General features: G+C 45.4%; 1 protein-coding gene across 3 annotated transcripts in view; it reads left to right on the top strand.

The window, feature by feature from the left end:
* Positions 1–24,465, top strand: part of ZNF276 (zinc finger protein 276) — a 921,405-nt gene that overhangs the window by 552,494 nt on the left and 344,446 nt on the right. For all 3 annotated transcript variants that reach the window (XM_069635568.1, XM_069635570.1, XM_069635569.1), the window contains one exon: positions 11,167–11,245. In XM_069635568.1, the coding sequence (XP_069491669.1) occupies positions 11,167–11,245 (79 nt within the window). The remainder of the gene's footprint in view (positions 1–11,166; positions 11,246–24,465) is intronic.

Here is a 24,465-nt window from a genome sequence, read left to right as displayed (position 1 = left end):
GGCATGTAATCCTAACTATGTACACCTGCTACTTGTTAATCCGCCTGTTCAGGCAAATAAAAGGTGGCGAGCACAGGCACACTGTGAGCGAGGCTGAGTACGAGAAGGAACAGCTCTTTCATGGCTGATGCGAACCAAGCGATGGAAGCCGTGAGGCCAAGGGACTGATCTGCACTTATGAAGATCAAGAGAGAGCCAGGCGAGAATCTGACACATTTTCGGGAAGCTGTAAGTGTTCGAAGACTGAATCCGAGCGAATGGAAGAAGGAAACCTTCAAGGTACTTGAAAGGGTCCCGTGATTCTCACAGATGAATGATATAGTTGGGGAGGAGCAGGAGGCGGCGTTGGAAATGGCCTGGACTGCTGCATGAGAGCGTTGATGAAAGAAGACTGATTAACACAACCAGTGACTTATCAAAGGCAACAAAAGTATGCTTTGTGTTAAAAGCCAAATGTAACTGACGTAAAAGTTGAAGGTTGCGCATGTGCCATTAAAACACGTAATGAAAAGGACAATTGCTGAATTGTAAAAGGAACGGATACAAAGTAACAGAGTGGTCCTGCAAGGTGAAATTGCACATTCAAGTCTCTGTGAAATGTTCTGAGTTGAACGGGAACCTAAGGCAAGAAAGTAACTGCAATCCTGAAGGAAAGTTGAATAAATGAAAAGAGACATTGGTGTTGTAAGAGGTGAAAGATTGTGGATTGTAGAATTAATGGAAGAGAGGTCGACATGGTCATGCAGAGGTCTATGTAAAATCCTTGCAGTTTCGAAAGTCTTTGACAGTGAAAAGACACCTGAGACAAAGCATGGGAAAGGGAACATGTAAGGAACTCAGGTTGGCAACAGTAAAGACAGACACAAGTGATCACAGTTCAAGGGTTTTATTGAACTTTATAATGGATGAGATAAATGCCTAATCTAAACCTACATCTAAGATGTAATAATAAGTCAGTCCTGGTGGCGTCTTGTCGAATAAAAAGGGCCTATACTAAAAGAAAACTATTGCCAATCCTTACCACGAAGCTACAAAAAGAGTATGGGATAATGTTCACCAGAAAAGAAAGAAGTGTTCACAAAATGATAAACCAGGATGGTATGGCTTGGTCTCCCTTACCCACTTTTTTAGCACAGGACAAGGCGGGGCTTCCGAGGGCAGCACACTCCTGGGCCTCTCCCGCACGAGGCTCGTAATTCCAGTTCAACAATACCAGAATCTTCAGGGGTCAAGTCTCTTCTATGCAAAGTCTCTTGCCTTAGAAGGCCTGATCAGTCAAAACAATAAACAAACAAAAGTTCCTTCGATAGTCTTGTACTGTGGTCGGTATCCTTCTTGCAACTTCGGCCTCCATCCGTCGGGTTCACTATGGCTTTTCAAATGTAGTTTGCAACTTCCCACTGTGGATAACCCTCGGCCGGGTACATTTTTGTCGGCACAGTGTTGACGGGTGTATTACTCTTCACAGGCATCCCTCAAAAGTGAAATAATGTGAAAGGTGAAAGTCCAGCAGAGGGCAGCCTGTACAGAATTATGTGATAAATGAAGAAAGTGAATGTGACGAGAGGCAGGGTCAAGCCCGGGAGAGGGAAGCCTGTGTTGGATTGTAGGAAAGTAAAGGTCCAAAGAGCAACTGTTTATTTGTAATATGGCAGACGAAGCCTAAGGAAGTGATTGAACTACCGGAAGCTTTGAGTCCAAACATGAACTGTTAATTTGTACCAGTAAGCCAAAGTGTGCAAGACTGAAAGAACTGTGCCATCCACCTTTTACTTTTAAGGAAACTCCCTAGACTCTGTGGTGCTGAACGTGGGGAAGGGAATTGTTATTTAAACCATTCTGACATTTTTTTTAGACACTATTTCTCCATTTGTATTCCCTTAAAGGATAGTTCCGGGACTTTTTTTTTATTGTCCCTACGGGTCGGCCATGTGTTTGTAAGCATAAATCGGTAGATCGTAGGAAACTTTCCTATGGACCTTACCCGACTTTTCGCCCATTATCGCACTCGAAATCAGCCTCCATTTTGTGATAATCCTATCATTCCGCCGCATCGACCTGGCTCACCTGCCTTTGCGGCACTAAATCAAATCCCCCGCCCCTGAGCCTGACATCATCAGACGCGTACTGCCCATTTCAAGCACGTCTCGTGTCAACAATCGCTGCGCCTCAGCTATTGACGTGTTGCCATGGAAATGGCAGGACGCCTCTTTCCCCAATAAGTATAAACAGACCGTTTCACAACACACAGCAGCAGATTTTCGATTCCATTCCTCTCTCTGTGTTACTTTGAGTATTCTGTGACTCGTTTCAGTGCTCTGGTCAGCTACCTTCGCCGCTTGTAGCCCGTGTGAACACCTGTACCATCTCTGTAAATTATTTTACTATCTTTACCGCACAATGGCCACAATAATGCCGTATATGTACGAGCCCGAGTACACCGAGGAAGAACTACTGGAAAGTCAAGCACGCGAAAACGATGGGGATTCGGACGGCAGTTGGGAGGACCAGTCAACGGATGAAGAGCCTGGACCATGTCGCATGGACGGCGTCTCCACCTGGTGCACGTGCAATCGGTGCGAGCTAATGCCAACTGAGGAGGAGAACTGCTGCTGCCGTGAAAATTCCGGGTGCTTGGCCTACATTTCGGAAAGCGAGCAAAGTCTGCAGGAAGGCGAGCAAAGTCCGCAATGCATCACCGAGCTGCCAGAGTTCAGGGAAGCCTGCCTCTCACGGACCGTGTTGAGGATGATGATGGTGCTTATGCACGAACTTCGCGGCACTGTTCGTCCGCGTAATCCGAGTAACGAGTAAGTATACTCTGTTTGTGATGTCAGTGATGCCACCACTATTTCATGGTCGTCTCCCACATATAAAATTACATTTACATATCATTCGAACGCATGTAAATTTGTTCCATATAGTGCATTTTCTAGATATAATTTTTTTCTAAGAAAAATGACATGTGTTACCTGAATCGACATTGATAAGAAAGTTTGGTCAGTTTAATACAGTTTGCATCTTTTTTTTTCACAGGCGGTACAGGCTGGTGGCCTATCGTTGCTTCACTTGGTGGCTTCACGGGAGGCTCGGACACCGCGTTCGGAGAGTAATACCTGCCTGTGCGGTACTTGCCATTAGACAACATTTCCCCAGTGACAGTGGACAATACCGCGGATTTTCCCTCGATGTGCTCCAACCTCAACTTTACAATGTGTAATGTTTATTATTTATGTTTAATTAAAATCTAAAATAAAGCCCAACATATATTTTAACAATGGTTGTTTTGATTTTTTAAATGAATCTAGTGTATATTCTCCTGGGAGGGTGAGGTATTTATAAACTCACCCCCCTGCATTCCATGTAGTAGATCCTGCAGCCATCCTCTTACATTCAGTTAGATGGCCTCTCCTTGGCCATCCTTGGCCATCTTGGCCATCAAAGGCAGTTCGCACCGGGGTACTTGTGCTGGCAAGTGGAGCTGTCAGGGAGCGATAAAGGCCAAGAGGTGCCAAAGACCATGTACACTTCAAAGTGGTCTATAGAGCATGGGTTGTTGTTCCCATGTCTACCTCCAGACCCCGTGTCTCCTGCCAAGCATCCCCCCTCACGCTGGACGGCCCCCTGCAATCCACATAAGTGTGTCTCCATTCACGAGTCTTCCTGTGTCTTGTCTGCACGACCACCGCCCCGATCCACCCCCCGCCCTATCAAAGGCAGTTCACACCGGGGTACTTGTGCTGGCAAGTGGAGCTGTCAGGGAGCGATAAAGGCCAAGAGGTGCCAAAGACCATGTACACTTCAAAGTGGTCTATAGAGCATGGGTTGTTGTTCCCATGTCTACCTCCAGACCCCGTGTCTCCTGCCAAGCATCCCCCCTCACGCTGGACGGCCCCCTGCAATCCACATAAGTGTGTCTCCATTCACGAGTCTTCCTGTGTCTTGTCTGCACGACCACCGCCCCGATCCACCCCCCGCCCTATCAAAGGCAGTTCGCACCGGGGTACTTGTGCTGGCAAGTGGAGCTGTCAGGGAGCGATAAAGGCCAAGAGGTGCCAAAGACCATGTACACTTCAAAGTGGTCTATAGAGCATGGGTTGTTGTTCCCATGTCTACCTCCAGACCCCGTGTCTCCTGCCAAGCATCCCCCCTCACGCTGGACGGCCCCCTGCAATCCACATAAGTGTGTCTCCATTCACGAGTCTTCCTGTGTCTTGTCTGCACGACCACCGCCCCGATCCACCCCCCGCCCTATCAAAGGCAGTTCGCACCGGGGTACTTGTGCTGGCAAGTGGAGCTGTCAGGGAGCGATAAAGGCCAAGAGGTGCCAAAGACCATGTACACTTCAAAGTGGTCTATAGAGCATGGGTTGTTGTTCCCATGTCTACCTCCAGACCCCGTGTCTCCTGCCAAGCATCCCCCCTCACGCTGGACGGCCCCCTGCAGACCGCATAATGCCACGACATATACACGTCATTCATTCACAAACACACCCCTGTTTCGAATTCTTTATAACCCACTTCATATTTCTAATGAGAACTTCTTTGCGCTTTGCTAGTCAACCCGTGAAGGTGCTGGTTATCTGCTCTTCGTCTCTGTGAACTTCCGTGACCACTTTGAGCAAACTCGTCAGTTTGCAACCTGTGAACTGCTCCCTGTTCTACGACAAGAAACTACTCTGATCCCTGCATCTAACTGTTTGTTCGTCAAGGTAAGTCCATGTACCATAATCATTTTGCGTCCAATTTTTTAATTTATATCTATTTGCTAGTAGTCATCAAATTGCATCCATGTTTTCTTTTCGTTCACGACAGTACATGCAAGGAACTAGTCACATGTTCTGAGTTTAGTCAAATTACTTTTTCTATTTTTTGAAAGTTATTGAAATACTTATCCGCATGTGAATAACATGTATAGTTCCAAGAACCAAAACGGACCTTGCATTGAACCTTTTATGTGTCATTTAATGTTTTAACACATTGGTATTCATAGAGAATTGTTGATCTTTACTTTTCAGAACTTTCCATAATGCCTGCCTGTTCCATTGGCGGTTGCCCTTCGAAGACCCATAACAAATCTGAAGGTACTATAATGCATGTTTTCCCTAAGACAATAGATCAGATAAGAGAATGGGTCCGATATTGCGGATATCCAGCCTCTGAGATAGAAAGTAGAGTCCTAGAAGTCTTTGCGGACAAGAGGGGTGATCGATACCGCATCTGCAGCAGGCACTTTAGCCCAGACATGTACTCCACATCATTGCTAATAAGGACGAAAACACCGCGAGCGAGGCGAAAATTGCTCTCAACCGCTATTCCCACTCTATTCGTCCACATCCCTCCACTGGTGAGTCAAGTTTACGTATTTATCTCTCGGCATTGCGGTAGTGTGTAGCATTAGCTAACAATAATTTCCCCATTTATGTATCCACTCAATATGAAGGCTGAAGATTCTCCATCCGTGTCGTTATTGCAGTCATCAGCCACTTCAAGCGCCTATCGGGTAATCATACTTAGCTATTCTGACACTGACTTGTTTTAGGCATGTAAATCAATAGTTTTAATTGATCGTGTAATTATTTTACCTAATGGTACACCACAGTACTCGTCCTCTAGTCTTTGTTTTCAGTTATAATTATTGTTATCCAAAATAATGCAAGTACTGTCTTTCAGGGAGATGCTGAGGAGTCCAACGCATTGACGACAACCGTAGATGTCACTCAGATGCTCGAGGTACGTTTCCGGACAGTTCCATCGATGGAGATCATCAGATCTTGCATTCTTGTAGCGTGATTGTTACACACAATGTTTCTTTCGTTTTTAGCCATTGGTATGTCCTTCTGTCGTCGCCCTCCTATGTGTCTTCTTTTTTCAATATTGTGTTCATTACTAATGAAAGTCCTATGTTTCAGGGAGTCGATGGAGCATTAGTCCAAGAGGAAGGGGGAGCATGCAGTTACGGGTCGGCGCAACAGCTTGCAGAAGTGTGCACCGCAGTTACAGCGTCCCTTGATGTTCTTATGCATTTCGAGGTATGGATACTGACAGATCAATCATGCGAGATCAAATGACGTGATTACATCCGCTATACTTCCTTCTTTATTAACGCAAGTACTATGTTTCAGGGAGCTGACGGAGCTTCTTCAACAAGAACATCACCCCTAGTAGTTGATGCAGATCTCTGGGTGGTAACACTTCCAACGATGGAGCAAATCGAATCATATTTGGATATCCATTATTTATTTTAGACAACTGATCATTTGTGCAGGTCTATTTAGATGAGCCGTTGACGCCTGCAGAAAGTTTATGTTCTTTTAAACAAAATAGAAAACCATACTAATGCAATTACTGTGTTTCAGGGAGTTGCTGAAGCGTCATCTTCAATAATATCATCAATGGAAGTCTATGCGGAGCCCGAGGTATGGATCTTGACAGTTCAATCTAACTAGATCAACAATGCGTGAACTATTGTCGTTTGAATGTTCTACACAATGCGTTCATTCGTGTTTTGCTATTGAGATGTACGTATGGGTATTGGTCCCCAAGTACATTTTGTGTTTTCAATATTATTATACATACTAATGAAAGTTCTATGTTTCAGCGAGTCGATGGAGCCTCAGTGAGTGATGGATGTGCTTATCATGAAAGTATAGTCGTTGCAGCGCGAGAGGAAGTGGAGACATGCACACACGAGTCGGAGCAACAGCGTCCAGATGTTGAAGTTCGAGGAAAGAAAGTTTCAAAGAAAAGAAAGCAAAAGAAGGTTAGTGTCCTGTTCACTATATTATGTTGTCTTTCACTGTCAATAGTTCAATACTGTAAGTTGTGTTTAAACTGAACATCCCTTTTCTAATCTGTCCTCTAGTTGCGAGTGGGTGTAAGAACTAGATCTACACAGACAGTGAAGCGAACGAGAGATGTTGCTTGTCAAACCTTTTGGCAGGGACTTGAGACTGGAGATGCATCGTGCCAATGGGAAGAATATGAAGTGATTGACAACGGAGCTATACCACCACCAGCCATTGATAGTGAATGTCCTCCTGGTAGTTTGGATGCAGTTGGAGATCAATTCACAGAATCCACACCCGCAAAAAATAAGAGCGCGCGAAAGTTGAAGACATTGTTTTTTTCTCCCATCTCCGGACAAGGAACAGATGTTGCAATGGAAGAGAATGAAGTGGACGACAATGAAACACCATCAATATCACTCAGCATAGCGGAAGACGATATCAGAGATTGTACCTTTCATGCGAGTGACATGTCCTCAACGTTACAGGCCGAACCAGCTGGGATGCAGAGTGACAGTATAAGGAAAGAGGCCAAATTCATTGTATTCGATAGCTGTTTGATGGATATTATTATGATGATGAAATGTGGGCATTGGGTTGGTGGGGAAGTATGTGGGGAGCCATTGATTAATGTGACTCGTGCAATTCGAGGCACTAACCTTAAAATACATGCCACCTGTACACAATATCATCCGTTCGCATGGTCTGCACAACCCATGCTGGGGCAACTGCCAGCAGGCAATCTACTTTGTGCAGCGGCCGCACTTTTTAGTGGTTCAAGTTTTAAAAAGTTACAGTATTTCTTTCAGTTTGTGGGAATCCATTTCATTGCGAAAAGTCAGTGCTACAAATACCAAACCGATTATCTATTTCCAGCCATCAGCGAAGCTTGGAGAATGGAAAAAATGTCAATGGAAAGTACATTCGCGGGCAAACGCTTCAGGCTAGCCGGTGATGGACAATGCGACAGTCCAGGATTTTCAGCCAAGTACTGCACCTACCACTTTCAGGACATGGAAAGTAAGAAAATTGTGAGTTCGGTGGTCGTGCAGGTGTCACAAAGTACATCCTCAGTGGCCATGGAGAAAGTTGGCTTTGTAGCATCATTGCAAGAACTACAATCGCGGGGAATGGTGATCGACCTGATAGCCACGGACAGACACGTTTCAATTGCCAAGACAATGAGAGAACAGTTCAAAAATATAAATCACCAATTTGACGTTTGGCATCTTGCAAAATCAATCAATAAAAAATTGTCGGCTGCAGGAAAAAAAAAAGATATGCAAGGTATTTCACAGTGGTCCAAGTCAATCAGCAACCATCTTTGGTGGAGCTCAAAAACATGTGAAGGGTCGTTGGAAATTCTACTGGAAAAATGGCGGTCAGTAATGTTGCACTGTAGCAACGTACATCGATGGTCGACAAATGAGCATTTCCACAAATGTGAACATGGCCATTTGTCCACAGAGGAGGCACGGAAGAAGAAGTGGTTGATTCCTTCATCACCCACTCACAAGGCCATTGAAAAGATTGTATTTGATAAAACTATAACAAGAGATTTGAGGGGACTCACGGAATTCTGCCACACAGGAGATTTGGAGGTGTTCCACAATATGTGCCTAAAGTACAGGCCCAAAAGATTGCATTTTGGCATGGAAGGCATGATAAATCGGACTCTTCTAGCGGTCTTGGCACATAACCATAATGTTGGCCGTCAACAAAGTAGGACGACCGGAACTTTAGGGACGCTTCGCTACAATAAGGCCTTCACTAAAAGAAGTAAACAATGGGTGATCAAACCAGTGTTTGAGGATATGCAATATGAGTTTATTGAGAGACTTATCGTAGATGTCCTCGATAGGCACATACATGGAGTGGTGAACGAACCTATGCAGGGGACAACTGCATTGCCACCCAACATTGCCTCTGTTCCATGTCCACCTAAAGCAGAGCTCATTGAGAAATACACATCACGGTTTAAATGATTGTAATTCGATTGTCTGTTCTCTCGAGTCTCCTCATGTTGCAGGCCCATTGCAATTAAACCAAACAGTAATATAAATCATTTTTACAAAAATTATAGAATGTTTCCGTATTACAAACACATGGCCGACCCATAGGGACAATAAAAAAAAAGGCACGCAGACAAGATGCCCTTACACTAACTGGAGCTAACTAGAAATGTGTGCTCGCTCAAAGTGAAGGTCAGCTGCTTTGATGTTTTGCTCGGGTGGCGGAACGGCCCACGACCCAATATAAGGTTCTATTGTGATTTGACCTTGACAGGCCGGGACCATCCTGAAAGACTAAGAAAAGATAATGAATAAAATTTCAGAAACGAAACGATGAGCCACGTTCATTAGAAGAAGTAACGTCGGCAAAGAAGGAGTGGTGTTTCGGGTCTGCCCTACACAGAGACACAATGGAAAATGCAAATATAATGTAAGTAACTTTTGATGAGTTTATACCGCAATTTCATTACTATACAGTGGCTTTAAAGACGGGTTCAGTTGTACTTGTTCGTTCTATGTGGCATAGTGTTTTCTACCGCGCACTATCTGGAGGAGAAACATCTGCTTTTACTGAAGCACCTCAAAACCTTCCTCTTTGCTTCTGCTTTCTCTCTCCCTCTCCCCTGCTACAACTGGTCCACTGTCTGCGACCTCGGTCCTGGGCCCTTCCACTCTCCACCTGCACTGCCTCCCTGTCAACCCCTGCACTGGGGGACTGTCTCAGTATCCTACAGCCCCCCCTTCCCAGCACTTGTTCTGCACTTACCTTGCACTTGCCACCAGCTGGCCCTATTTATTTATTATTTTATGCTACTTACCTTGTACTCCACTCCCCCCCCCTCCATGCCTCGCCACGCCTTTAAACACTTGTGTACACCCAGTAGCGCTGTCCTCGCTATGAAATGAATAATTTTAATAAGGATCTGATGGTGAGACTAATTTCATTTTTTATGTTTTTAGGTACATCATTCACTACTGTCTGTGTCACGAGTACCAGACACCGGCGGACGGCTTCTACAGCCGCCAGTTGCTTCTCCGCGTGAACAACGTTACCACCCTGACCATTTTATGGGACGATCGCCAAGTACAAGTATGCCCTTACGCGGTACTAACGGTTAGATGCAACATACCTACCGTTGTGGTGGCCTAGTGCCTCGTTGTTGGAACAGGCATGCGATTATCAGTGCGACAGAAGAGCTTATTTTTATCGTAAACCAACACCCTGTGTACTGCACACGAACATCGCTTCCCTCAAGACGAACTAATTTGGATCGAGAGCAAAGAAAAATGCAAATCGCTGAATATTCTCTAAACATTTGATGTCCAATAAACGTACTTTGCCAAATGTACAATCTTGCCGTTTGCTTTTAAACCACGGTTTCACATTCCGAATTGTGGTGCTGTATTGTGAGATGCTCTAAGACCCTGTGTACAGCAAAGGACCATCGCGTTCCTCAATACGAACTTTTTGGAACATGAGCAAATAAAAATGCAAATCGCTGAATATTCTCTAAACATTTGATGTCAAATAAATGTACTTTACCACATTTACAATCTTGCGGTTTGATTTCAAAGTACAGTTTCATATTCCGAATTGTGGCGCGCTGTGTTGTGAGCTGATCTGTGTTGGTTTCCGGGTTCTGTGTGGAGTCGCGTAGAAGACGCCTGGGCGCGTTTGCCTACGCAGCTCAGTCACGTCACGGATAGAGGCGGGGAATATGAATGTTTTGATAAAGTCTGTTTCAGGGGCGGGGGATTTGATTTAGTGCCGCAAAGGCAGGTGAGCCAGGTCGATGCGGCGGAATGATAGGATTATCACAAAATGGAGGCTGATTTCGAGTGCGATAATGGGCGAAAAGTCGGGTAAGGTCCATAGGAAAGTTTCCTACGATCTACCGATTTATGCTTACAAACACATGGCCGACCCGTAGGGACAATAAAAAAAAAGTCCCGGAACTATCCTTTAACACATTTGTCATTTTGAGAAGGAGGGCAAGGTTAGTTATTTTTTTTTTTTTAGTATAGGCCTTTTTATTTTCACTTGACTGATTTGGACTATTTAGTTTTTTATTTAATGGTCAAGATTACTCCTGTTCTAGAGTTAGGGACAGTTAGCAATTCAACCAACCCAACTAAAATACCAAATAAAGGTTTTCAAAACTTGTATCCATTGTGTATGTGTCTACTATTGATACCATGCCTTCCTTACATTATTCTATATTGACATTTCTGGCTCAACATTGCTGTTGCCAATTGCCATGCTTTGTTTTGAACAAATAAACATGAGGTGAAGGAAAATTGCATTGTTTTTCATTTTCTTTAGTTGCCATATTTCTATTGCACACGTTTGTCTGTTGTATTTCCTAGGACCGGTAAGCCACACACAGCCTTCTGATTCAGCAGCTGAGGTATCAATGAAAGATGAGACAAGCGATTTCTCTGAGGGGTGAGACAAACTTTGTAACTCAAGTTTATTTTCTTTGGCTTTATTTAAGATATGAGCATGACATTTTAAAAATGCTAATGTCACTAATGTTGCTCTCTTATCCTTGGAACCATTGGAGTGCATTTTGTTGTGCTGGTATATATGTGAGTCCAGTCCTGTGGCAATGTTGTGACTCTGCACCAAAGGGAATGTAAAGAAGGGAACTCTTTAACTTTAATTATTCCCCATGTCCGGTCGCATGTAGTCTCTTAACCATTGGCCTCTTTGTTTATAGTGATGTCTGGCTATAGGTTATCTCTTTATTAAAGCTACAAGGGGAAAAAAATACAATTTGCATGAAAGATAAAAATGCAGACACTAGGAAGGCCATGCTGCTCTACAAGCAGAGGAAATCCACCAATGCCAAAGTTTCTTCAAAAATATCAGAGCCTTAGTACTCAGTTATAGATTTATCCAGAGCCACGCTGTTTTTAATCCCAATAGGATTTTACATTGATGTGGCATTAATAGTATTCACTCTGTCTTTATCGCGATCCAGGGCATTTTGTTAGCTACTTCGACATAGCTGCATCCTCTGGCCAGATTTATGTTGAAAATGTGAGAGTCTATATTTGCAATCTAGCTCACTGTAGCCATTTAACTTTCTCCAGCATGAAGTCTTGCATGGATTCACATGCTCATGAATATTCCAAGTCGTTAAGCTGGAAATTCTCAGTAAAAGAAAGCAGTTTTGCTTTAAACTTCAAACTGCTTGTCTCCTCTACAGCCTATCAGTGTCCTTTGTATCATACTGCCCCCGGCCAATGACACTTGTCCTCCTAACACCCACCCCTGGTGGCCATCTTCATATTTTACCGCACGTTTCTAGAGTTGGGAGTCCTTATCCTTCGCTCCTTGTAACATGGGGATTTTGTGCTGTTTTTTGACAATTTTTGAAGATTCCTGCCATCTTTTTATCTACCGTCACACAGTGACTACCGGCAGTGGGGACCCGTTGTCGGCAAAGATAGTCTTTTTCATTGTTTGATCGTCTCTCCGTGACTCCAGCAGGCCCAGGCTTGGGCCTACATCTTCATCTCGACCATGTCCGATGTGGCAAAGAAAAGTCTCTTCAGGGCCTGTGATATCTATGGCCAGAAGAACATTCTCGTTGAGTATCGGCACATCAAGTGCCTTTGTCTTCATCCGGATCACAACGCGGACAGATGCAACATCTGTCGTAGCTTCTCGTTGAAGACCAAGAAGGATCGCCACCAGAGTTTAGTGGCTTAGTTCAAGCAGGGGAAGGCCTCTGACCCAGCGTCCGGGTGCAGTCATGCCTCGTCCATGGCTGTGAGGTCCCTGAGCTTACTCCCTCTGGAAAGAAGAGGAGACTCCTTCGTGGAGGTCCAAAAGAAGACAGAGATCCACGCTCCATCTGCACCCTCAGCGGTTGCGACCAAGTTCTGGAAGGGGTTGTTCTCCATTGCCATCTTTGTCGACGGTTAGCCTGCCGGCTGGTGTATTGCCTCAGTCTGCGAGGAAGTCTTTGGCCCCATTCAAGCACATACTGTCAAAGAGCAGACCTCCTGGAGGGCCCTCAGCATTTCTGTCATCTACGCCGCCGGCGACGCGGGCCCGACGACAAACCCGCCCACCAGGACCACCATTTCATCCCATACCTCTTCTTCCATGTCCAAGACCAATGCACCTTCCATGATCGCTTCGTCAACAATCTCCTCGTCAACGACCTTGTCAATGACCCAGTGGACAAAGTCAGGAAAACCAGCTCTTCCTTCATTGATGAAAAGTTTGTCAGTTACTGTCATCACAACCGTCAGGGTTCTGTTGGATTTCTCTCTATTATGTCCCAAACCAGGTACACACATTAGGAAACTTTCCCGCTCCTCTAATAGATCCACTGGTATACCTATGGATTCGGGACTCAACCTAAACCCTTGGAGCACTGGTTCGTCCAGAAATACGCGTTCCTTCAGAGAACGCTTTGGGTTGCCTTGGAAACGCTGGCTCCCATGGCATACACGTCTGCATTCAAGATTACGGCGGTGAGTCGTGCGTGCAGTCAGCTGATTCGGGATTTAAGCCTCACCCACGCTGCACAGCGCTGCTTCCGAATTTGTATTCTCATAGCCTTGTATCTTGCTACCTTGTTGTCCTGGTTTTCGATCCCCTGGCTTGTCCTTTTGACTTCCTTACCTTCTCTAATGATTCTGCTGAACTGACTACCTGTTGCCGATTCGGAACGCATATGGATTGCACTCGCCTAAGCCCTACGCTATTGTCCTACCTGTTGCCGAACTGGAACGTTTTACTGGACTGCACACGCTTAATCCTTCCCGACTTGCCTACCTGTTGCCAAACCGGAACGCTTATGGGATTGCACTTGCCTCAACCAGCTGCATCTTGTTTGTCTCCTGCCACTTCGAAACGCTGCTGGACTGCTTACTCCTGCTGGATCCTCCCGCAGCGGGAAAGCCTCAATTGTTTGTCGCTTCTTCCCTCCTTCTTTGCCTAAAGACTCTAAAGAATTTAAGGGACTCTAAGTGCAGCGTCGCAAGGATCAAAGACTTTTTTAGGTGTCCTTGTGCCGACAGGAATAGGGAACAAGACTTTGTGTTTTCCGGATCACACCTCAAATCCAGCGATCCCTTCTTCAGAATACACCAGAACACTCAACACCTGTTGGTAAGCAAACTACTGTTTGACTCCTCCTCTTACTTACCCTATAAACCTTCAGTAATAGTTACCTCTCTTGTTCCAGGATACTCACCAGTCTAGCCTGGAAACCTCGGCCCAATCCTTTATTCTTGATTGTGAGTAGTAGTTATTCCATTTGCCTTGTTACTTCATTGTTTGTGAGTTAACACTTGGATATTTTTTTTCAGCCAACTGTGTGGGTACCAGGGTGTACCAAATATTTTCGGGCAGTACTCGCCTCAATCTGTCCTTTTGTACTCTTGAGGGGTATATTGTCAGAAAGACTCAATTGCTTCACGACGTGCCAAGCCACCACTTCTGAATCTAGGCCTTAGGCCCTAACAGAGTGTCTCTTTGCCTGACCACAAGCTCAGCGCCTGTTGCTATTCTGCAGATTCCCATCATAGCCTCCTTCCCGAAGTGAGAGACTTTCCACTACGGATTCCCTGCCCTTGGCCACCAAGGTGTCTTCACTAGCTCCTGTGGGATCTCCAAGGAAATCTCTGCATATCTACACCAGTTCTGAGGACGATCTTGCAGAAGACTTTTATTCAGATCCTGAGGTAGGCCATGGACCTATGTCTCAGGAGGGATCACTGTCGCATCTTCCATACCAGTCGTTTGACCCTCCAAGGGGTTTGAGCCTGGCTCCTCTTCCGGCTGCACCATTTGCACCCCTTCCTGCACCGAGGGATATATCACTGGACATCCTGACCACCATACATACTTTAGTGGCAGAGATTCAACAGCGGCTGCCTGCTGCTCCTGTACCTGGTCCAGCCAGCAGTCCTCCCAGGCCAGTAATGCATCGGCCAACACCACCCTATAGGGCGCTGGTCGCCCTAGGATATGGGTTTACGGCCTTGCCCCCTGTGGAAGAGGGGCCAGTTCGCACAGCCACTGGCACTGATGCCACGCGACTCTCACAGATCAGTATGAAGATTATGAGCCGCCAGATGTTACTGAGCCTGCCAGGGCTTCACCACATGATGAAATTGGCTCTTCCCACTCCATCATCTCGAAGGTGGCCAAGCTCTTCAATCTGGTGCTGGAAGAGAAGGAAGGCTTCCCTTTTCAACAAAGAGAGTCGTCAAGGAAGACCTGTGTATCAGTTCCGTTGTTGATGGATTAGTTATCATGAAGGCACTGAATACCACGCCAGTAAAGCGTGACAGGCTGCAGAAGTACCAGGTCCCATATTTGGCCCCCAGGTGTCTCAGGTCTCGGCGTTCTCCGGACTTGGTGGTGTCGGCCACCGCCAGGAAGCGATCATCCAACCCCTCGTCCTCATCCATGGTGCCTCGGATCAGGAAGGCAAAAAAAAGCTTGATGGTACTGGCAAGTGCCTCATTACCACAGCAGCCTCCACCATCTACGCCGCCAGAACCCTCGCGATCCTGTCTCAATACGACAGGGAGCTGTGGTATAAACTTAGGCCCATCTTGGATTTCCTCCCTTATGACAGGAAGGCAGAGGCCTTGGCCCTTTTCCAGGAGGGAGAGTTAGCTTCAGACCACGTCATTACGGTTGCGCTCGACATAGCGAACTCGGGGCTCGTCCAAGTGGGGAATGGTGTGGCTCTCTGGCGGCAGGGTTAGCTGAAAGCTATGAACTTTAACATGGACATGCAGACCAGGGTTGTGGACAGCAGTGGATGAGAATCTCCAGGCCATCAAGACCATCATGGAGATGGCATGCTCTCTGGGGACCCTGTAACAGAGAAGCTTGTCCTTTCATTCCCCGAGGGGAAGAGTCTCCTAGTCTTCCAGGGGGTACTCTACCACCTATCATCAGCCTTCCTGCTCCACCACCCAGCTAGCCTACAAGGGCTGCTCCCAGGCCTACGGCGGTGCAGGCCAACGTTGTGGCCGACCACCATCCAGGCCACAGATGCCCAAGCAGGCCTGACTGGCAGTGGATCCGGCCCCCACTTTGGCACCCTGGGGGTGGCTGACTATCAAACTTTGTCAAACAGTGGAGAAAAGATCACCATGGACAAATGGGTGCTGGGCACGCTTTAGATTTTCAAAACAGGTGCCCCTGCATTCTTCCTGTTGCATGTCAAGAACTTCAAATTGCCCAACTGCTACAGGAGGTTCAGGCCATGTTGCGAATAGGGGCAATAGAACTGGTCCCTTAGCGGCTGTAGAGTGTATTACAGATACTTTATGGTAAGCAAGAGGTCAGGAGGCTGGTAACTGATTCTAGACTTATGACACCTAAACAAATACCTAAAATCCCCAATGTTCAGGATGGTCACGCTGCAGCACGTGATCGACCAGCTGGAGGAAGGGGATTTTCTGGCAATTCTTGACCTGGAGGACACATACTTCCACATCCCCATTCATCGGCAACACTGGAAGTTCCTGCGTTTTGTCGCCCAGGGGGACGGCATTACCAATTCAAGGCCATTTCCTTCGGCCTGAAATCAGCTGAGGGTTTTCACAAGTGCTTGGCCCTGGTAGCAGCGCACTTACGGTGCAAAGGAATATACGCTCATTCTGTCCCGTTTGCACGCACTGGAAATCCTGCACACGGCAAACACCATACACCTTCTGACTTTGCTTGGATTCTCCATCAATTATCTGAAGTCTTGGGCAGTGCCATCATAGAACGCACTGTTCATGACTGCTCAGGGATGATGCTCTTGCATTATTTGCAACTGCTCTTCACATGTCCTCCTTTCATTTAGAGCATACTACCAGGACAATCAGTACGCCATCTTTAAAGATTGTACTATTTAATACTCACTCTCAAATGTGTCATGCTGCCGAGTTAGCAGATTACATACTGGAAACACAAGCTGATCTCTTTGTCTTTACGGAGAACTGGTTACCGAATTCAGCCATTCAGGCCATTCTTATGGCCACACCTAAAGGTTATAGCTATTTGTATGTTGACCACACTGACTCAAGGAGGAGTTGCATTAATCTTAATGCTACTACTTCCCTTGGGATTCTTTATTTTATAGACCTTCCAAACAGCCCCCAGATTTTGAAGAACTGATGGCCCTCCTTGTTGCCACGACAAAATCTTCACAGGTTCTCATCATGGGTGATTTTAATCTGTGGCAAATAATCCCCAGTACCTGGCTGTTTCATCGTTGTTGAACCTACTTGAGGCACTAGGTTTCAGACAACAGGTGAAGACCGCCGCACATTGCAGGGGAAATATCCTGGATTGGATATTGATCAATCGCACCTACAGTGGTGGAAGATTGCATATGGTTCGACCTTCTATTATTACCTTCAATCTCTTTCTCCCTTGCTCCATAGCGGCAGATAAATATGAAGAAAAAAAGAACAATTACCAATACTGCTTTTGACTTTGGCACCCCTTTGTTCTATTGCTAAAAAAAAGGTCTCAAAGCAGAACTATTGGTTTTCATCTGAAATATCCTTTAGACCAGTTAAGCGTGTAACTGAAAGCAGATGGAGAAAAATCCCTCTGATTCTACTATGACAGCATACAAGCTAGCTGTCAAAGGATACAAAGAGGCTATTTTTAAAGCGAAAAATGTGAAATTCAATGATCATATCAACTCAGCAAAATGCAACACACACCAACTTTTCTCTATTCTACATGAATTAAAAGGTAAACCTGGAAAGTCAAGTTCTACTGTTGACGACAATTGATAGCAACGTATCTATGATGAGTTGACCCGGAAAATAACTAGCCATCAAAATCTTATAGTCGAGCGTGCTAGACTTCGTGTAAAACCCATGGCCCAATTGCAATCCAGCTTCCCTGTCTCCCCTGACTGTTCTCCATTCTTCTAGTTTCGAGAGCTATCAGGAAATTAGGTCCTGAACATTGTTCCAGGAATAAAGCCGAAGTCCTGTAAAGGTAATATTTTTCCACCATCACTCTTCAAAGACTTCCTGGTTTCACTAGTTCCTTGGTTCACAAAGCTAATCAACTTTTACCGAAGCCCAAGTTCCAGCATGTCTGAAAGAGGTTTGGATATCACTGTTATTGAAAAAGGACAACTTGGATCCCTCCGACACTGGTAACTATAGGCCCATAACAAATGTGCCATTTTTATTGAGGATTCTTGATAAGGTGGCCTGCCACCAATACCAGGAATTCACTGAACACAAAGTAATTTTAGCCATAGGACAATCAGGCTTTCGCACGAGGCACGGCACGGAAACCACGCTTCTGGACCTAAAGTCTAATATCGTAAAAATCATTGATAAGGGCCATACAGCAATACTCCTATTGCTTGATCTCTCTGCTGCATTTGATTTAGTGGATCATGCTCTTCTTGCAGACAGGTTGATCGAGATTGGAAAATGTTCACTTAGTGCTGCTCATTGGTCTACCTTCTTTCTGGTTCCAAGACGAGCAAGAGTTGTCAAAGATGACGCAAGCTCTTCGTATGCATCTTTGGTCTGTGGTGTCCCACAAGGCTCATGCCTTTCGCACTTATTGCTTAATGTGTTTTCTAGGTCCCTTTGTGATCTCTTGGATGGTCTGGGTGACCGGTTTGCTAATTTTGCGGATGACAAGCAGATACTCCTTGAGCTAACTGGGACCTATGTTAAGGATGTGGAAAAGGTTAATGAAGTGTTTATGGCAGTCCAGTCTTGGATGGCACTGAACTCTCAAGCTCGGAACAATGGGAAGTAAGAGCTTGTTATTCTCAGAACAAGTAGTAGGCTTAATTGTGCCCTCAATATAGTAGCTTTCTAATTGCAGGAAATGCTGTTCCTGTTCTTTAACATGTTCAGACAATTGGGAGTCTATATAAACTCACAACTGACTTTTCACTGACCGTTTCACATATACGTTCTTCATGCACGTATATGACCCGTCTCCTGTGGCAAATTCGCCCGTACCTTATGGAAAAGAATAGAAAAGAATATGACCCTGATTGCCTCTGCTACTATAAACACGAGATGGACTACTTTTACAGTCTTTTGGTGGGCACATCTCAGGCCAACCTTGGGCAACTACAGGTGGTCCAGAGTGGAGTAGTGCCTGCAGTTTGTGGTCGTGGATGGCGGGCTCATGTTTCCTAGGTTCGCCGGAAGTTACACTGGCTTCCAGTGAAACAGACTTGACTGGGTAGCCGATTATAACTGCCAAGCGAATATCACAAATATCTCCCCCCTAGCCTGGACCGACCGCCATCTAGTATCGTTCATGCTTTCCACTGACAGACCACCTCCTCCGCCCACCATTAGGGCCCCACCGGCTCTCACTAGAAACAAGAAGAATATGACAGTGGAAAGACTCGTCCATACTTCCCACGCTCAATACGCTCTCTGACAACCTCGACCCCGACACCCTGGTCGAAGAATACAACAAGATTATGGCCATCTCGCTGGACACCATTGCCCCCCTCAAACTCAGACCAAACAAACCAAAAACACACCTTAACAAATGGTACACACCATTCCTCAAAAACCTTAGGCAACAGAAAAGAAAATGTGAGGCCACTTGGAAAAAATCCCCGCAAACAAACTCAAACTTTCCAAACTAGCCGCACTCTACAAAAAATAAATTTACCTGGCTAAACAAACCTCTTTTGACTCTTGCATATCCCAAGCAAAATCCAACATGAAAGAACTCTTCTCTATCCTTAAAGAAATAGAAAAACCTATAGTACCTCCCGACACTTGTACCAAAGATAAAAACTGGTGCTCAGAAATTCAAAATGCCGTAGCGAATAAGATCGCGACCCTACAAAGCAAAATCTCCAGCAAAAAAGCTTCCCTCAATGTCACTCTTTCCCCCAAAAATCCCGGACAAACTCACGCCTACAGATATCACCCGCTTCAAGTTCTCCAAAGTCAATACACTTGAAGTTGAAAAAAATCATCTTATCCTTGAAACCATCCAACTGCCAAGGAGATCTGTGCCCAGCACAGCTTATCAAAGATGCTGCCCGCGAACTCTCCCCTTTCATTACGAAACTGATTAACGCCTCCTTCGCCACCGGCTCCATTCCCACCAATTTAAAACAATCTTGGGTATGGCCACTACTAAAAAAACCTACACTTGACCCAGCCACACCCACTAACTACCGACCCATAACAACCGTCCCCTTCTTACTGAAAATTCTGGACAAGGTTGCCTATGTACAAATACAGAAGCACCTGGAAGATCACCACTTACTAGGTCCCAGACAATCAGGGTTCCGCCCTCAACATGGGACGGAAACTGCACTCATTGACTTAAAAGCTCAGATCTACACACTCAGAGACAATGGACAAGCTGCCCTACTCCTACTCCTCGACTTATCTGCAGCTTTCGATCTGGTTGATTATTCTGTCCTATGCTCACACCTCCACTCTTCAGCACACTTCTCTACCGAGGCTATCACCTGGATCACATCATTCCTTAACGGCAGAACTATGAAGGTCTTCTCTCCCACTGCTGCAGCAGACCCCATACCCATCACCTGTGGTGTACCACAGGGATCCTGTGTCTCCCCTACTCTGTATAATATATTTACCAAGCCCCTTTTCGATGATCTGGATCATCTCGGTATCACCTACACTAACTATGCAGATGATACCCAGATCCTCCTTCCGCTTTCTGGAGATTATGGAAAGGATTTGGCCTTGCTAAATAGGGTATACATCATCATCCAGGCATGGATGGACACTCATGGACTATGCCTGAATGATGATAAAACAGAGCTCATCATCCTAGGCACCACCTCCAGCCTAAAAAAACTGGGCCCGGCCTACAATTCCTTCATGATTGATGGGAATAACATCACAGTCGGACAGGAGGTCAAAACATTGGGATTCTACCTGGATTCTAATATCTCCTTCAAAAGACAAGTGAGCTCCTTAGCATCTTCCACGGCATACACATGCAAATTAATCCACGCAGCCAAACCATTTCTCTTGGACAATAGCTGCCTTACACTTGCCAGAGCTCTCATATTGTCCCGCCTTGACTACTGCAACGCCCTCTACTTGGGATTGTCCAAGGCCACCACCAGAAAGATACAAATCCTCCAGAACAACGCTCTTAGAGCAGCTCTAGGCATCTCTAGAAGAGAACACATAACAGGATTCAGCCAACAGAACAACTGGCTCTCCACTAAAGATAAAATTCTCTTAAAAACGGCATCACTCACCCACAAAGCTCTCAACAATGCTACCCCAACCTACCTGGTCAATAGATTTCACAGACAATCCTCTTTAAGACCCGTAAGAACTGCATATAAAGACTGCCTATCCGTTCCCAACTACAAACGGGCCACCATAGGGGGAAACAGCTTCCCGGTAAAAGCTGCCAAGTTGTGGAACTCCCTGCCTCCAAATCTCAGAATGGACCTGCCCTACCAGAACTTCCGCTCCAAGGTAGTTTCTTGGCTGCAAACAGAGGCCCGATAGGACAACTAAATGCTGCGCTACCGCACACACTGTAACCACATGTGCTTACCTTTCTACTTGTATATAATGCCTGTCTACCTCACTGCTGCTTTGTATATAACATTGGTTTACCTTATTGCCCTACATATATGTATATGTTATGATGACTGCAACTAATCCTTGAAAACTCTTGTAAATGCTGCGCCCTGATACCTCTGGGTACCCTCACGCATTATAAATAATAAAAACAAACAAACAACCAGAGTGCAACATAAGGCCACCACGCTGGTGAACAAATGTCTTGTCTGACCGGGATCATGCATTAAGAAGGCACTGATCTGTTGTAATATGTGTTCTAACAAAGACTCCCTCTTGAGTTTCTTTTGTTTCTCTTTGAAGAAATGTGGAGCTACTGGCTTTGATGCCTGGGCTACCCCGATTTGAAATGCACTACCCCCTCCACTCAGGTCAATTTAGTCTCTTGCCCAGTTCAAGAAATGGATATAGACCTTTCTTTTTGATATAGTCAGTGACTAATTTGCATGATGTTTGTATCCCCTTTCATCTATCTGTTTCTTGTTGTTAGTCATGTCGGTGCCCTCAGGCTTTTGGCTGTGAGGCTCTATATAAGACATATATAGACTAGGTGCGTAAAACGCCAGTGTAGTACTCTTTGGAGGTCTTCAATAAGGGAAGTGTGCTTACCTATTCCAAAGAACTTGGATGCATTTCTCTGATAACCTCAAATCTGAAGCAAGTAGGAATTGGCTAAAATAAATAAAATCCTAATCGGAAGGAGGAAAATAATTGACTTCTCTATACAGCTGTAATAGGCAGTACGTTTTTCAGAAAAAAAGAAATTAATGCTATAACGATAATTTATGAAGGTGCTAAACAATTAAATCGGCCAACTCACAAGGCATGATGCAGTTCTTGGAAACAGTTGTACACAGGAGATGGCAAACACATAGGTGTCAGGATTGAAGTCTAGAGTACCTGGACTGCTACATGGAATTTGAGTAAAGGGAGGAGATCCAGCGCCATGGAATGTGTTGTGATCGCACAGCTACACAGAGCTTTATAAGAGAAGCTGAAGAGCACTCTGAAGAGCTGAATGGGAAACAGGATCAGGGATGAAGGAATGGGAAAGCTAGGAGATTAAAAGCAAGGTAAGGGGGAAGGATAAATGTAGAATTGGGCAGTCCAGAAGCCTAGGAAAAGTAGAGACGATAAAGATATTCAGTTATGAATATGGCACCAATGATTTCCAGAAGTAGGTTTAGCAAGGGAATAGATTTGAGGAAATGGAAGCACCAGGGGACGAGAAGACTGTCACATTAATGAAAACTAAAATCTCACACAGGGTAAAATTTCAAGCATAAAGCACTGTTGTCTTTTCAGCATGATTTAGAATAAAGGAAGAACATGCAACCTGACCTCGAAGTCTTCTGCCCCTAAACGGCCCTAAACTTCAACCCATAGCTTGTCAAAGGCTGACACTTATTTAGAGTGAATTGCCTCACAGTACTGCAGACTGTGATGCGCTTAACTGTCCCATGATTGCAATGTCCTGCCTAATTGACCTTTTCCAGTCCTTCTCCAATTGTATCATAGTTTCCAGGTTCATTGATAATGTTTTCCTTTGGGTTGTTTCTTGTTGATGGTCAAGCAGTTTCTTCTTTTTCACATGCTTATGAAAGGGTGAGTAGGCAAACATACTGACATGTAAAATAATTGATCTACTAGACCCCAAAATGTTAATCCAGTATATAATTGTCACTGACAATTGTAATATTGGCTGCCAGACCATCCCCTTTTAGGCAGATATGCGACTATCTTTCTGAGTGACTTTTGGTTTGTGGATTTTTAATTCTTTCTGTTGCTGATGGGCATAAAGAGAAACTAGCAACACCTCTACACTCTCTCCATGGTACTGTGCTAGACAAATAGTGCTGACCATACGCAATATTTAGAGCGATCACATGATGATGTATGATGATGATATACCTTCTATGAAGAAGCTTATATACGCTTCTATGGGCTTCAAAGAAAGTTATGATGTTAGTTGTGGAACAGTTAGGGAGCCCACCTCCGGAAAACGGAGCAGCAATGGCATTAAGTGAAAAAACGATTTAAAGAAATTGAGCAAAATAAAATTACTGATTTAGAAAGACTGCTCTGAACGAGTGCATGCAGGGGCTGACTGGCACGGCGAGAGCCAGAGGAGTTGTTACAGGAGTGCCAAGTGAGTGCCTCACTGTCTCTGTGTGTCTCTCTGTGTGTGCGTGTGAAAAGGAATGTTTGTGAAGGGGGAGGGACGAGGAAAGGAACGGGATGCGTGTTTGTGTATATGATGTGATGAGTCAATTATAACATGCCTGTACAAAAGTGTTTCTAGGCGTGATAAGACTAGGTAGGACGAAACAAACAATCTTAATAGGCCTTGTGTCATTCAGATTGTGGAAGTGCAGGGGGAGAGGAAGAGAAGTGCCAGGGGGAGGGGAGAGGGAGAGTGCCATCATGGCAGCATGGCTTTGATTAAGTGCAGCATGGGGAGCCGGCTTTGGGTAAGTGCAAGGAGGCAGGGGACTGTATGGTTACAGATACAGAACCTAAGTGTGCGGTTGGCCCGGAGGCAGTGCAGATGCTAACAGGTCGTGGAAAGGTCCGGTGCCCAATGAGTTCAGAGGGTAGCCAGGTGACCAGTCAGTGCAGCAGACAGGCGGGTCAACAAGGGAGAGAAGGAGAGAAAGCAGAAGCGAAAAAGGAAGGTCTTGAGCTGCTTCCGGAACCTGAGGTGGTCCTGCTCGAGTTTGAGAGGTGCAGGGAAGCCATTCCAGGGGGAAGCAGCGGTCTAGCCCCCCCCCCTTTTCTACCTGGAGATTCATCTGACCATCAGAGAGTTGGAGGTAGCTGAGCGAAGGGCTCGAGAAGAAATGTGTGTAGTGCAGGCCCCGGCCGCAAAAGGCCTTGTGGACAATGCAGAGGGCTATGAACTTGATCTTGCAGCCACCAGGAGCCAGTGGAGACGTGTATGGCCAGTGTATGTGGTGGGGGGAGCAAGGTGGAAAGAGGGGCTCAGGGGGTTGAAAAACCCTAGAATTGGCTTTTTGAGGGCTGCACAAAATCAATTGAAATAAATCAGTCTTTTTTTATGTGCGACCTTCAAAAAACGGAAAATTCACA

The sequence above is a fragment of the Ambystoma mexicanum genome, chromosome 1q, assembly GCF_040938575.1.
Source record: "Ambystoma mexicanum isolate Mex_15411 chromosome 1q, UKY_AmexF1_1, whole genome shotgun sequence".
In the NCBI taxonomy this organism is placed as follows: Eukaryota; Metazoa; Chordata; class Amphibia; order Caudata; family Ambystomatidae; genus Ambystoma; species Ambystoma mexicanum.
The sequence above is the reverse complement of the archived record's forward strand: the minus strand, read 5'-3'. Positions and strand labels throughout refer to the sequence as shown.